We start from the raw sequence: 13,918 nt of genomic DNA, 5'->3' as shown, positions 1-13,918 counted from the left end.
GTGAATTAATTTTGGCACTTTGTTCTTGCATTATTTTCCTGAATTCTTCCATTTTTTGGCCTGTATTTTCCATTAATTTGTCTATTTTTTCCTCATTTTTGTCTGCTTTTTGCTTCAACTCTTGGATAATTCTGAGTATTAGAGTTTTGAATTCCCTATCAGGTAGTTCTAGTGCCTTTTCTTCTACTGGAAAGTCATCTGGTGTTTTATTTTGGACGCCTGCTGGAACCATACTGTCCTGTTTTTGTAAATGTTTCGATATTGTCTGCTGTCTTTGGGGCATTCAGTAGTCATTTTTCTCATTTATTGATTGTAGATTTGTTTGTTTTGGCCTTTTTTTTGGCTATGTCTGAGCAGGCGATCTGTGTGTTCTTTGCTGTTTGCTCGTCTGTGGGCATGATACTTTTCCCCTCCTTCTCCAATTGGCAGGGTCAGTTGCTGAGATATGATACAGCAGGGCAGGTCATTTGAAGAGGAGTTGCTGAGATGGGTTTTTTGTGGCACTTACTAGAGCCACCAGGGCAGTTCAGTAATCAGTGCAGGTCAGGTTCCGACAGGCTGTGCCTGTGCTGCTTGGTGGTGTGATGTTAAGTGCATGATGCAGGTAGGCAGGATCTGGGAGGGAGATTGTGATGTGTGGAGCTAAGGTGGATATGGGAGAGAGGAGAGAGGAACAGGAGCCAAAAACATACAAACAAACAAAAGAGAGTGCTAGGGGAGCTTGCCGTTGGAGTGGAGAGAGACTATGAAATGGAGAAAAACAAAAAGGGAAAAAGAAGAAAAAAGAGAAAAGAAAAGAATGAATAATGAAAAAGTAGGAAGAAAAAAGAACAGCAAAGTCCCCAGGGATCCCACCGGTGCGGCTACAAGGTCTGGGGAGGTTGTTCCCAAGTGTTGAAGTACAGCCTGGCTACGAGGCATAGAGGTTTTCAGCACCAGTATTCAGGGGACAGGAAGAGAAGGAAGGTATAGAGAGATGAGAAACTGAGTAATGAAGAAAAAAGGGAAAAGAAACCAAAAGAAATTAAAAAGAAAAGAAGATGAAAACGCCTCCAAAAGCAGAAGAAGAAAAAGAAAAAGCATAAAAAAAGAAATGCCCCCTGGGATCCTTCTGTGCATCTGCGCGAGCTGAGGGAGTAGGTCTCACACCACGTAGCACTGCCTGGCCAGAGCGGTCTTCCAACTAGAGGAAAAAAAAAAGAAAATTCAAAACAGACAATCAGAAAAAAGCCCTGGGATCCCACCAGCATGGCAGCATGGACTCGGAAGCAGTTCCACACTCGAACAGAGCTCCACAGCCCCTTAGGAAAAAGCAAAGATGGCGCATAGAGCCAGGTATTGGAGCAAAAGAAGGGGGAGGTGGTGAGAGGTAAGGAAGAAATCAAAAGAAGCAGAAAAAAGCAACACCGGCAGGCAAGAAATGGCACTCAGGCAGTCAGCTAGTGCAGGCTGGTGGAATCAAGCAGCTAGTGCTTCCTGGCCGAGATACTGGGCCGCAGGAAGCAGAGGAGGCCGAGTGGTGGTGAAGAAGGGTTGGGGGTGGGAAAGCATATATTGCCAGTTACCAGTTGTTCTGTCACCTGCTGGAAGCTCCGTAAAGCTGCTTTCTTGTACCCCCTATTTGCTGGTCTCTGATAGGAGTCCAGGATGGCGAATCTGTGCTGCATTAGCTGATAGGGGGCCTCTCCATGTATGTTTCCTCATCTGTTCTCTGTCAGTTTCTTATTCCATTTGGTGCTTGCTGAGTTCTTTATCTCTTCATTTGATGTTTAGGGTTTCAGGATTGCTGTTTTCTCTGTTTGGCTTAGTTTTTCAGATCTTTCCTGTGGAGGTATGACGTGGTGCTTCTGCCTAGAGTGCCATGTTGCCTGGAATTCCTCCCAATGGCATTTTTTAAGGAGATGGAGAAACAAGTCACCAACTTCATATGGAAAGGGAAGAGGCCCCAGATAAGTAAAGCATTCCTCAAGAAGAAGAACAAAGTGGGGGGCCTTACACTACCTGATTTTAGAACCCATTATACTACCGCGGTGCGCAAAACAGCCTGGTACTGGTAGAACAACAGATACATAGACCAATGGAACAGAATTGAGAATCCAGACATAAATTCATCCACCTATGAGCAGCTGATATTGACAAAGGCCCAAAGTCTGTTAATCGGGGAAAAGACAGTCTCTTTAACAAATGGTGCTGGCATAACTGGATATTCATCTGCAAAAAAATGAAACAAGACCCATACCTCACATCATGCACAAAAAACTAAAAACAGATCGAAGACCTAAATTTAAAATCTAATACAATAAAGATCATGGAAGACAAAATAGGGACAACAGTAGGAGCCCTAACATCTGGCATAAACAGAATACCAACCATAAGTAACAATGCACAAACACCAGAAGAGATACTAAATAACTGAGAGCTCCTAAAAATCAAACACTTATGCTCATTAAAAAACTTCACGAAAATAGAAAAAAGACAGCCTACAGACTGGGAAAAAAATTCTTGATACGACAAATCCAATCAGCATCTAATTTCTAAAATCTACAAGATACTGCAACACCTCAGCAACAAAAACAGAAATAACCCAGTAGAAAAGTGGGCAAAGGATATTAACAGGCACTTCACCAAAGAAGACATTCATGCGGCTAACAGACACATGAGGAAATGCTCACAATCATTAGACTTTAGAGAAATGCAAATCAAAAGTACAATGAGATACTGTCTCACCCCAACAAGGCTAGCATTAATCCAAAAAACACATAACAATAAATGTTGGAGAGGTTGTGGAGAGATTGGAACACTTATACACTGTTGGTGGGAATGTAAAATGGTATAACCACTTTGGAAATCCATTTGACCCTTCCTTAAAAAGCTAGAAATAGAAATACCGTATGATCCAGCAATCCCACTCCTTGGAATATATCGCAGAGAAATAAGAGCTGTCACACGAATAGATATATGCACACCCACGTTCATTGCAGCACTGTTCACAACAGCAAAAAGATGGAAACAACCTAGGTTTCCATCAACGGACAAATGGATAAAGAAATTATGGTATATTCACACAATGGAATACTACACAATGATAAAGAACAATGGTAAATCTGTGAAGCATAGCATGGAGGGATTTGGAAGGCATTATGCTGAGTGAATTTAGTCAGCTGCAAAAGGATGCATATTGTATGAGACCACTATTATAAGAACTCAAGAAAAGATTTAAACACAGAAGAAAACAGTCTTTGATGGTTATGAGGGTGGGGAGGGAGGGAGATGGGTATTCACTAACTAGATAGTAGACAAGAATTATGTTAGATGAAGGGAAGGACAGCACACACTACAGGGGAAGTCAGCACAATTGGACTAAACCAAAGCTAAGAAGTTTCCTGCATACAACCAAACACTTCAAGGGACAGAGTAGCAGGGGCGAGGGTCTGGGGATCATGGTTTCAGGGGACATCTAGGTCAATTGGCATAATAAAGTTTATTAAGAAAGTGTTTTGCATCCTACTTTGGTGAGTGGTTTCTGGGGTCTTAAAAGCTAGCGAGCTGTCATCTAAGATGCATCAATTGGTCCCAACCCACCTGGAGCAAAGGAGAATGAATAACACCAAAGACACAAGGAAAATATTAGTCCAAGAGACAGAAAGGTTCACATAAACCAGAGACTGCATCAGCCTGAGACCAGAAGAACTAGATGGTGCCCAGCTACCACCAGTGACCGCCCTGACAGGGAACACAACAGAGAGTCCCTGTTGGAGCTGGAGAGAAGCGGGGTGCAGAACTCAAATTCTGGTAAAAAGACCAGACTTAATGGTTTGAGACTGGAGGGACCCCGGGAGACATGGCCTCCGGACTCTGTTAGCCAAAAACTGAAACCATTCCTGAGGTCCACTCTTCAGGCAAAGGTTAGATTGGGCTATGGGACATAAAATGATTCTCATAAAGAGTATGATTCTTAGCTCAAGTAGATATGTGAGACTAAATGGGTAGCTCCTTTCCAGAGGCGAGATGAAAATGCAGAGGTTCAGCAGCTGGTTGAATGGACACGGGAAATCTGGGGTGGAAAGGAGGAATGTGCTGTCACAGTATAGGGAGAGCAACTAAGGTCACAGAATAATGTATGTATACATTTTTATATGACAGACTAACTTGAATTGTAAACTTTCACTTAAAGCACAATAGATAGAAAAAAGAAAAAGGTATCTAAAGTCTTAGGGAAATTGGCATGTTAGAACAGATTTATCAGTTTTGGCTCGGAAACCCACATATGTAGTGCCCAGAGGATACAATTTTACCACAGTGTTAAAATTGTTTAGGGAGCCCCAGCATCTTTGAAGAATGCTGTGATTGCTATTTTATGTAAATCACATTTGACAATGGGAACTGCTGTAACTGAATTAAGACACCTAAGTGCAGTGGGGCTGATTGGACCCCATGGTGGTAGGGGCCAAGTGGTGGCACTCAGTTGACAAAGACAAGGTGGCCATGGTTACTGTAATGTAACGAAAGTAGTAATCAGTATAGTGTGACTTGTATGGACTTGTGGCATTGGCAAGTAGTCATGATGTCCCTAGGAGCAAAATAGATGGGAAATCTACTAAATACTTACTTGATCTGTACAAGTGGAAGAATTCTAGGTCAAATGAGTGTCAGTCAAACTCAGATCGCCAAAATAGTCATGACCCCTCAATCAGTTCTCAGACTTGAGTGAGTTTACAGACACACAACCCCTTGAATGAAGGGGAGACTGGGTCCCCTTGAGGAAGGACCCTCTACACTGCCAAAAATTTATACTGTTACTCTTTCTACCCCTCCCACAAAGGGATTTATGGCCTTTTATGAGAGTGACAGTTCATTGGGGAAAAGGAAATAGTTTCAGACTTCGGGGATTACTGGCTCTGAACTAACACTAATTCCATGAGACTCAAAACGTCAGTTTGGCCCACCAGTCTGAGAGGGGGGCACATGGAGGTCAGGTTATTAATGGAGTCTTAGCTCACATCTGTCTAACAGTAAGTAGGTCCACTGGGTCTTCGAACCCATCCAGTAGTGATTTCCACAGTTCCAGAATGCATACTCTGAATAGATGTACTCAGCAATGGACAGAACCCCCACAATAGATCCCTGACAAATGGAGTAAGGGCTATTACTACATTAGGAAACCATTAGAATTACCCGTCTAGGAAAATAGTAAACTAAAAACAATACTGCATTACTGGAGGGATTGCAGAGATTACTGCCACCATCCAGTACTTGAAGGATGCTTGGGTAGTGATTCCCACCACACCCCCATTTAACTTCCCTGTATGTCCTGTGCAGAAAAACAGGTGGATCTTGGAGAATGACATTGGATTATTGAAAACTTAATCAGGTGATGACTTCAGTTGCAGCTGCTGTTCTATATATAGTTTCATTGCTTGAGCAAACTAATACATTTCTTGGTACCTGTTATGCAGCTATTGATCTGACTAATGCCTTTATCTCCTTACTTGTTTCAAAGGACCACCAGAAGCAGTTTGCCTTCAGCTGGCAAGGTTAGCAGTACACCTTCACTGTCCTACCTCAGGGGTATATCAACTCTCTAGCCCTATGTCATAATTCAGTCATATGGGACCTTGATCTCCTTTCCCTTCCACAAGATGTCACACTGGTTCATTACATTGATGACATTATGCTCAGTGGACCTGGTAAGGAATTAGTGTCAATATCTTTGGGCTTGTTGGTAAAACAGTTGCGAGCTAGAAGGTAGGAAAATAACCTGACAAAAATTTAGGCACCTTCCACATCAGTGAAATTTTTAGGGGTCCAATGGTGTGCAGCATGTTGAGATATTCCTTCTAAAGTGAAGGATAAGTTATTGCATTTGGCCTATCCCACAACTCAAAAGGAGGCACAGCATCTGCTGGGCCTCCTTGGATTTTGTAGGCAACATATCCTTCATTTGGGTGTGCTACTCTAGCCTGTTTATCAAGTGACTCAAAACCTGCTGGTTTTGACTGGGTTCCAGGACAAGAGAAGGTTTTGCAACAGGTTCAGGGTGCCATGCAAGCAGCTATGCCATTTGGGGCATATGATCCGGCTGATCCAATGGTGCTTGAAGTGTCATTGGCAGATGGAGATGCTGTTTAGAGTCTTTGGCAGGCCCCTCTTGGTGAATCACAGTGCAGACCCTTAGGATTTTGTAGCAAAGCTCTGCCATCCCCTGCAGATAACTGCTCTCCTTCTGAGAAACAGCTTTTGGTTTGTTACTGGACCCTTTTGGTTTGTTACTGGACCTTAGTAGAGACTAATTGCTTAATCATGGACCACCAAGTCACCATGTGGCCTGAGCTGCCCATCATGTACTGGGTGTTGTCTGACCCACAGAGTCATAAAATTGGACGTGCATAGCAGCACTCCATCATTAAATGGAAGTGGTATATATGAGATTGGGCCCGAGCAGGACCTGAAGGCACAAGTAAGTTGCATGAGGAAGTGGCCCAAATGCCCATGGTCTCCCCTTCTGTCACATTACTTTTCATCTCCTAGTCTGCACCTATGGCCTTATCGGTAGTTCTTATGATCAGTTGACTGAGGACGAGAGAACTTGTGCCTGATTTACAGATGGTGCTGCGCAATATTCAGGCACCACTGAAAAGTGGATGGTGGCAGCACTGCCCCTTCCCGGGACCTCCCTGAATGATAGTGGTGAAGGGAAATCCTCCCAATAGGCAGAACTACGAGCAATGCACCTGGTTGTTCATTTTGCTTAGAGGCTGTATATTAATTCATGCACTGTGGTCAATGGTTTTGCTGGATGGTCAGGGACTTGGGAGAAATGTGATTGGAAAATTGGAGACAAGGAGGTATGGGGAAGAGGTATGTGGATAGACCTCTCTGAATGGGCCAAAGAAGTGAAGATATTTGTGTCTCATGTGAATGCTCACCAGAGGGTGACCTCAATAGAGGAAGATTTTAACAGTCAAGTTGATAGGAAGATGCGTTCTGTGGAAACCAGTCATCCTCTTTGCCCAGCCACTCCTGTCATTGCCCAATGGGCTCATGAACAAAGTGGCCATGGTGGCAGGAATGGAGGTTAGGCATGGGCTCAGCAACATGGACTTCCACTCACCAAGGCCGACTTGGCTACAGCCAGTGCTGAGTGCCCAGTCTGCCAGCAGCAGAGACCAACACCAAGTCCCTGATATGGCATCATTCCCCGATGTGATCAGCCAGCAACCTGGTGGCATATTGATTACATTGGACCGCTTCCATCATGGAAAGGGCAGTGTTGTTCTTACTAGAATAGATACTTACTATGGATACAGATTTGTCTTCCCTGCATGCAGTGCCTCTGCCAAAACTACCATCTAGGGACTTACAGAATGCCTTATCCACCATAATGGTATCCCACACAGTATCGCCTTGGATGATTGGACTCACTTCACAGCTAATGAAGTGCAGTAATAGTCCCATGCTCATGGAATTCAGTGGTCTTACCATGTTCCCCATCGTCCTGAAGCAGCTGGCTTGATAAAACGATGCATTGGACTTCTAAAGACACAATCATGGTGCCAGCTAGGTGGCAATAGATGGCAGTGTCTTGCAGGGTTGTGGCAGTGTTCTTTACGAGAGTGTTTATGCTCTAAGCCAGCATCCAGTATATGGTGCTGTTTCTCACATAGTCAGGATTTATGGGTCCAAGACTCAAGGGGTCTAAATGGGAGTGGCACCACTCAGTATTACCCCTAATGACTCACTTGCAAAATTTTTGCCTCCTGTCCTCACGATTCTGGGCTCTGCAGGTCTATAAGTCTTAGTTCCAAGGAACAGAATGCTCCCACCTGGAGTCACATCACTGATTCCATTGAACTGGAAGTTAAGAATGCCACTTTGGACTCCTTATGCCTCTGGATCAACCAGCAAAGATGGGAGTTTATGTATTGGCTAGTGTTGTTGATCCTGATTACCAAGAGGAAATTGGATTGATATTACATAATGGAGGTAAGGAAGAGTATGTCTGGAATGCAGGAGATCCCTTATGGCTTCTGTTAGTACTACCATGCCCTGTCATTAAAGTTAATGGAAAACTACAGCAACCAAATTCCGATATGACTACTAATGGCTGAGACCCTTTAGGAATGAAGGTTTAGGTCACCCTACTAGGAAAAGAACCATGACCAGCTGAGGTACTGGCTGAGGGTAAAGGGAATACAGAATGGGCAGTGGAAAAAGGTAGTCCTAAATACCAGTTATGACCGTGTGACTAGTTGTAGAAATAAGGACTGTAATTGTTATGAGTGTTTCTTGCTTGTATGTGTGCATAAAATATTTTTCTTTTCTTCACTTACAAAATATAAGTTGTAGACAGGCTAGTGCATTTATGGTTGTACATATATTAGGGCACAATTATGCCTTTATAATTGTCTTTATTTAGAGATTATGTATGCTTTAAGGATATGTATACAGGTGTCAAATTCACAAGGGGTAGACTGTGATGGTTAAGGTTGTGTGTCAACTTGGCTGGGCCATATATCTCAGTGGTTTGGCAGTTATGTTGTAGTTTGGCAGTCGTATAATGATGTCATCATCTCCACAATGAGATCTGATATAATGTATTCACCTCATGATGAGATCTATGAGTAGCCAGTCAGTTGAAACTGTTTCCTTGGGGATGTGGCCTGCATCCAGTATATGTGGACTTTCTGACAAAGCTTAGTGGCTCTTGCTCTTCTCTGGATCCTGTAATTCGGCTCGTCAGCATCTGACCTCTAGTTCTTGGGACTTGAGCCAGTGGCCTGCCGTCTTACTTTCCGATCTTGGATTCATTAGCCTTTGTGGCCTGTGAGCCAGCAACTGCTGTCTGGCCTGTGGATCTTGGGTTCGTCAGCCCCTGCAGCTGTGTGAATCTGCAGAGGCCTCCAGCTTGATGTCTGACCCATGGACTTAGGACTTGCCAGCCTCTACAACTGTGTGAGCCATTTTCTTGAGATCAATCTTTCTCTCTCTATATATATTTTATATATATATATATATGCTTCACTGTTTTGCTTCTCTAGAGAATCCAGCCTAAGACAGCCCTCCGTAGCTTCTTAGCCTCAAATCCAAACTTGACCTTTCCGTTATGGATGATGTGCAGTTATAAATTTGAACTTGTCCTCTCTGAGCCTCACTTTCCTCATGTGGAGAATGGAAATTATGGCCAAGTGAGTGCATCTATTTTACTGGAGGCAAAGACTGCCATCTTGATTGTCTGTTGCCCCTGATACTGATGAGGGCACATGGGTCCTGTGAGGGTGATAGGTTCTGCTACAGTCCACTTCCTGCATTTTTCCACCATGGCTGTTCTGAATTCATCCCCCAGCATCCTTTTCCCCTCTGGATGTGGGGTCTTGTTTCCCATCCACACATGCTGATTAAAAGAGTAACAGACAGGCTGCCCACTGAGGTAAGACTTTTGTTTCCCCTGAATCCTACAAAGTGATGACAGCCACCCGCATGACTTGTCTGTGGATGTGGTGAAGGAGTCCAGGCACTTCCAGATGGAAATGCTGAGTATGAAAGTAAGTATGGGCCCTGTTCAGAGGTTCATCATTAATCACACCTTGCCTTGCACCCCTCTCCCTGAGTTCAGAATGAATTGAGAGGCAGTTACAGAAGTTAGAGAGCAAATAATCTGCATTATCAGCCAAGTGGATTGAGGAATAGAGCTTTGACCAGCAGTCACATGGGCTTTCTAATATGTTACCCCCATATAAGAAAAATGAATTGAGCCCCTCCCCAGTCCTCTAGCCCCCATTGGGCCATGTCAAGCCTACTCTAGGGGGACAGCATCTCAGACAGCACGCTCACTGTAGGAGGAAAGGAGAGCCAGGTGTAAGTCTGCTCTCCTGGGAGGAAGAGCAAGCAAGTGGCCGGGCAGAGAGAGGCCCGAAACGTCCCTCTCATCCTTTGCCTCGTGGAGCCTGGAGGTGTGTAAGAGTGATGTGGCAAGAGGCATCTGACCACCTCTAACTTCCCAAGGGGGAAGGAGGATCAAGATCAACAGCCCAAGGCTAATTCCTATGACGCAGAGGTCGGACATGCCTTCTCTCTCCGCCATCTTTACCAATTCGGACACCAACCATCCCTCTGACGATGTTCTCTACTTCTTAGCTGGGTTTGATAATTCATTGCAATGGCCACACAGAACTCACAGACAATACTCATGATTATGGGGTTTACTGGGGAAGTAACAGGTTATAATTCAGGTTCAGGAATGGCCAGGATACAGTTCTTCTATCAGGACAGCCTCTTCTCAGCCGTGCTTGCAGGCATGCCTCTCTCTGGACCCTCGGCCTCTGCCCTGCTCAGGCAAGTGTTACAAAGCTCTTTTAGCTCTGCTGATAAGTGCCTACTCTGCCAGTAAGCCTTGGCCCAAAGGCGCCCAGCTTTAGTTTCCTGTATTGGCAAACCTAGCTCCACCAAGTGCCTGGAGGCACCCTACTCCTCCTACATCCTACTCAGCTTTCTCACTCCATGGGCTGGGAAGCCTACTGCACCATATCCTGCAGGTCTCTCCTGCTGCTGTTTGTCTGCATCACTTCTTGCTGTCTTCAGTGTTACAGCTCTCTCCATCTCCCAGTCTCCTGGTTCCAGGAGCTTCTCAACACAGGGATCCCAGGTCCAAAGTTCAAAGTACACGCTCAGCTCTTGACCCTTCTTCCTTGGTAGTGGTGAGATCCTCTCTCTGCTGTAGAATTGACTCTCTTTTAAGCCTAGAGGGTTGGCAAAACTGATCAGTCTCCTTGGTGGTTCACAATTAACCTCATTTGCACAATCCCAGCCAATCGCTTAGGTGGGAGTTACAAGACCATGGCGAGAAAGTCCACACAAAAGTGACCCATCGTACTGCTGGGTGAAAGTTACCTACTCTCCATAAAAATGTGAGGAGTGGGGGATAAATTGTTCCCCTCAAAATGTCTAGAGAAAAATAGCCAGTGGGCTTAATAATAATAGGGCACTGGGTAGGAGATTGAAGACCTACCAGCTTTCTCTCTTCTTTTCATTTTAGTTGTCAGGAATTCTAGTCCTGGAGAGGCCATGTGAACCTTTATTGTTGCTAGGTTCCCCACAACTTTGGGGAATCTCTGAGCGTGTATGGAGAGGAGAGAGATGGCATTCAGGTTTGTGAAAGTTGATGTTACACTGCTCCAGGGAGCTGTAAAACCAGAGAACTCTTTTCAAACATGTTATGGATTGAATTGTGTCCCCCTAAAATGTGTGTTAACTTAGCTAGGATTTCCAGTATTGTGTGGTTGTCTACCATGTTGTCATCTGATGTGATTTTCCTATGTCTTGTAAATCCTACCTCTATGATGTTAATGAGGCAGGATTAGAGGCAGTTATGTTAATGACGCAAGACTCAGTCTACAAGATTATGTTGTGTTTTAAGTCAATCTCTTTTAAGATAGAAAAGAGAGAAGTGGGCAGAGAGACAGGGGACCTCATAACACAAAGAAAGCAACGCCAGGAGCAGAGCGCATCCTTTGGATCCGAGCTTCCTGCGCTGAGAAGCTCCTAGACCAGGGGAAGATTTTTGACAAGGACCTTCCCCCAGAGCCGACAGAGAGTGAACACCGTCCCCTGGAGCCCGCGCCCTGAATTTGGACTTCTAGCTTCCTGGACTATGAGAGAATAAATTTTTATTTGTTAAAGCCATCCCTTTGTGGTATTTCTGTAAGAGCAGCACTAGATAACCAAGATAATCATTAATAGAAAGCATTTATCAAGTTCTTTCTATGGGCCAGACCTAGACTAAGCATCTTAGAAGGAATTATCTGGTTTAATGATCACAGTAACCCTGTGAAGTAAGAGCTGTATTATCATCCCATATTTACCACAGATGGAGCCCTGGTGACATAGTGGTTAAGAGCTCAGCCACTAACCAAAAGGTCAGCAATTCAAATCCACCAGTTGCCCCTTGGAAACCATATGGGGCAGTTCTGCTCTTCCCTGTAGGGTCGCTACGAGTTGGAATTGACTCGATGGCAACGGTTTTTTTTTTGTTTTTTTTTTTTTTTTTTCTTTACCACAGATGAGGAAACTGAGGCTAGATTAAATAATTTTTCTAAGAGTTCCCAGGTAGTAAGTAGGGAAGTCAAGGACTTTGGCCTAGGGATTCTGACCTCTCAGCCCATATCCGGAGCCCCTGTTTGTCCCCCTCTGTGGCTTGCACAGCCACAGCAGCTAGATTCTTGGGGTAGTCATTGGTCCCGGCTCCCTGGCTAACCATTTTTTCTGCCTTTTTTCTTAGAAGCTGCCAAGAACTCTATTCTTCATGTGAAAGCCGAAGTGCACAAGTCTTTGGACAGTTACGCAGCCAGCTTGGCCAAAGCCATTGAAGCTGAAGCCAAAATCAACTTGTTTGGGGAGGAGGCTTTGCCAGGGGTCTTGCTGGCAGCACGTACTCTCCTGGGTGCTGGCTTCGGGGGCCGCCGAGGCAGCAGAACTCACGTAAGCCAGCGGCTCCAGCTGCAGAGCATTGAAGAAGGGAACGTTTTAGCTGCGGAACGGAGATGAAGGCCTCCAGGGGGACTGCAGCCAGAGCTGGAGGTGGTGGTCTGTGGTGGGATTCCCATTATCATCTGTGCTGGAGCCTGCAAGAGCACATCAGCATGTACCGGGGGCCATACACTGTTGTGGGGAAGGAACAGCATCTGGTGTGCAGTCACCAGCAAAAGGATTGGAAACTGTCTGGAGTTGGTGACCTCAGTGGCTGCTGCCAGACCACACATAGGTTTGTCTTAGGCCCAGTGCTGGGACCAGAGGCGTCCAAAGCACAGAGGAAAGCAGACGGAGGTGTGGTCTTGACTTTTTGGGAGGTGAGCCATAGATGGGGGGCTAGAGACCATGGGCTTGGAAGGAAACCACCGTGTCGATCATTTCATCTTCTTCACAACTTGCAACCTGGGGTTCCAGGCATGTCCTGAGGCTCTCAGGAGTGAATCCTTCCCAGTGCACTGTGGGAACCACACGTCTTCCCGACAAAGCAAGAGCATCCCCGGGGCTTCTGTGTGGTTGATGCGGGCAGTGTGGGGTCTTCACTTCTAGACTAAGTGGTCCCCAGAGAGAAAACGCAGGAGCAGAGCAACCCAGACGGAGTTCCCAAACCTCGTCTCCTGGTTCCAGCCTTGCCTTCAGTGGAGTCCCCTGCTGGTGCTAGTCAGGGCAGCTCACAGGCCACAGGGCAGAGGAAGACAATGCCCAGCCCAGCCCACCCACTCCCTACGGACAGATAATTTGGTGTTTTAAAGAAGGGAGAAACCACTGTAACAGACAGGAGGAAAGGGCAGGTGCTGGGCGTTTCATTTTCAGAATTAAAAAAATCCATTTGACTAGGACACATCACTGTCTTACCAAGCCAGAATGGGGCTGTGGTACGAAGCATAGCCTGGAAATTGAGATGTTGTTATTGGAGGGAACCCCTTTCCCATAGGAAAGCCTTGTGGAATAGATGCTATTTGTGATGTTATATGTGGCCAAATAGAGTTGGCCTCCAGTTTCCAAGGGGATACTCCTAAGTTCAACAGGTACTATTAGTACAACCCTGAGCAGCTAGGATAGAGAAAGCACTGGACCCAGAGTCAGCAACCTGGTTTCTCAGCCTTGCTTTGCCTCTGCCTACACATGTAGTTTGGGGCATTTTGTCACCTCTCGAGGCCATCTGTGAAATGAGAGAAGGGGGTGGGGAGTTGGATTGAATGGTATCCAAGATCGTTTCTAGCTCTGATCTTCTTTGATGTTCTCTGAATTTATAGAGATACCTGTTGCCGTAGAGTCGATTCCGACTCATAGTGACCCTATAGGACAGAGTAGAACTGCCCCATAGGGTTTCCAAGGAGCACCTGATGGATTCGAACTGCCGACCTTTTGGTTAGAGATAGGGAACAAAAAGATA

General features: G+C 45.3%; 1 protein-coding gene across 1 annotated transcript in view; it reads left to right on the top strand.

Annotated features, from left to right (window-relative positions):
* The window catches only part of GPR161 (G protein-coupled receptor 161), a 58,165-nt gene extending 44,962 nt beyond the window's left edge, over positions 1 to 13,203 (top strand). The window contains exon 5 of the mRNA XM_004384083.2: positions 12,275 to 13,203. Within this exon, the coding sequence (XP_004384140.1) occupies positions 12,275 to 12,540 (266 nt within the window). The 3' untranslated portion in view covers positions 12,541 to 13,203. The remainder of the gene's footprint in view (positions 1 to 12,274) is intronic.
* Positions 13,204 to 13,918: the final 715 nt, after the last annotated feature.

The sequence above is a fragment of the Trichechus manatus genome, unplaced genomic scaffold (genome assembly GCF_000243295.1).
Source record: "Trichechus manatus latirostris isolate Lorelei unplaced genomic scaffold, TriManLat1.0 scaffold00117, whole genome shotgun sequence".
Lineage (NCBI taxonomy): Eukaryota > Metazoa > Chordata > Mammalia > Sirenia > Trichechidae > Trichechus > Trichechus manatus.
Note: the sequence above shows the minus strand (reverse complement) of the source record. Positions and strands in the feature narration are given on the sequence as shown.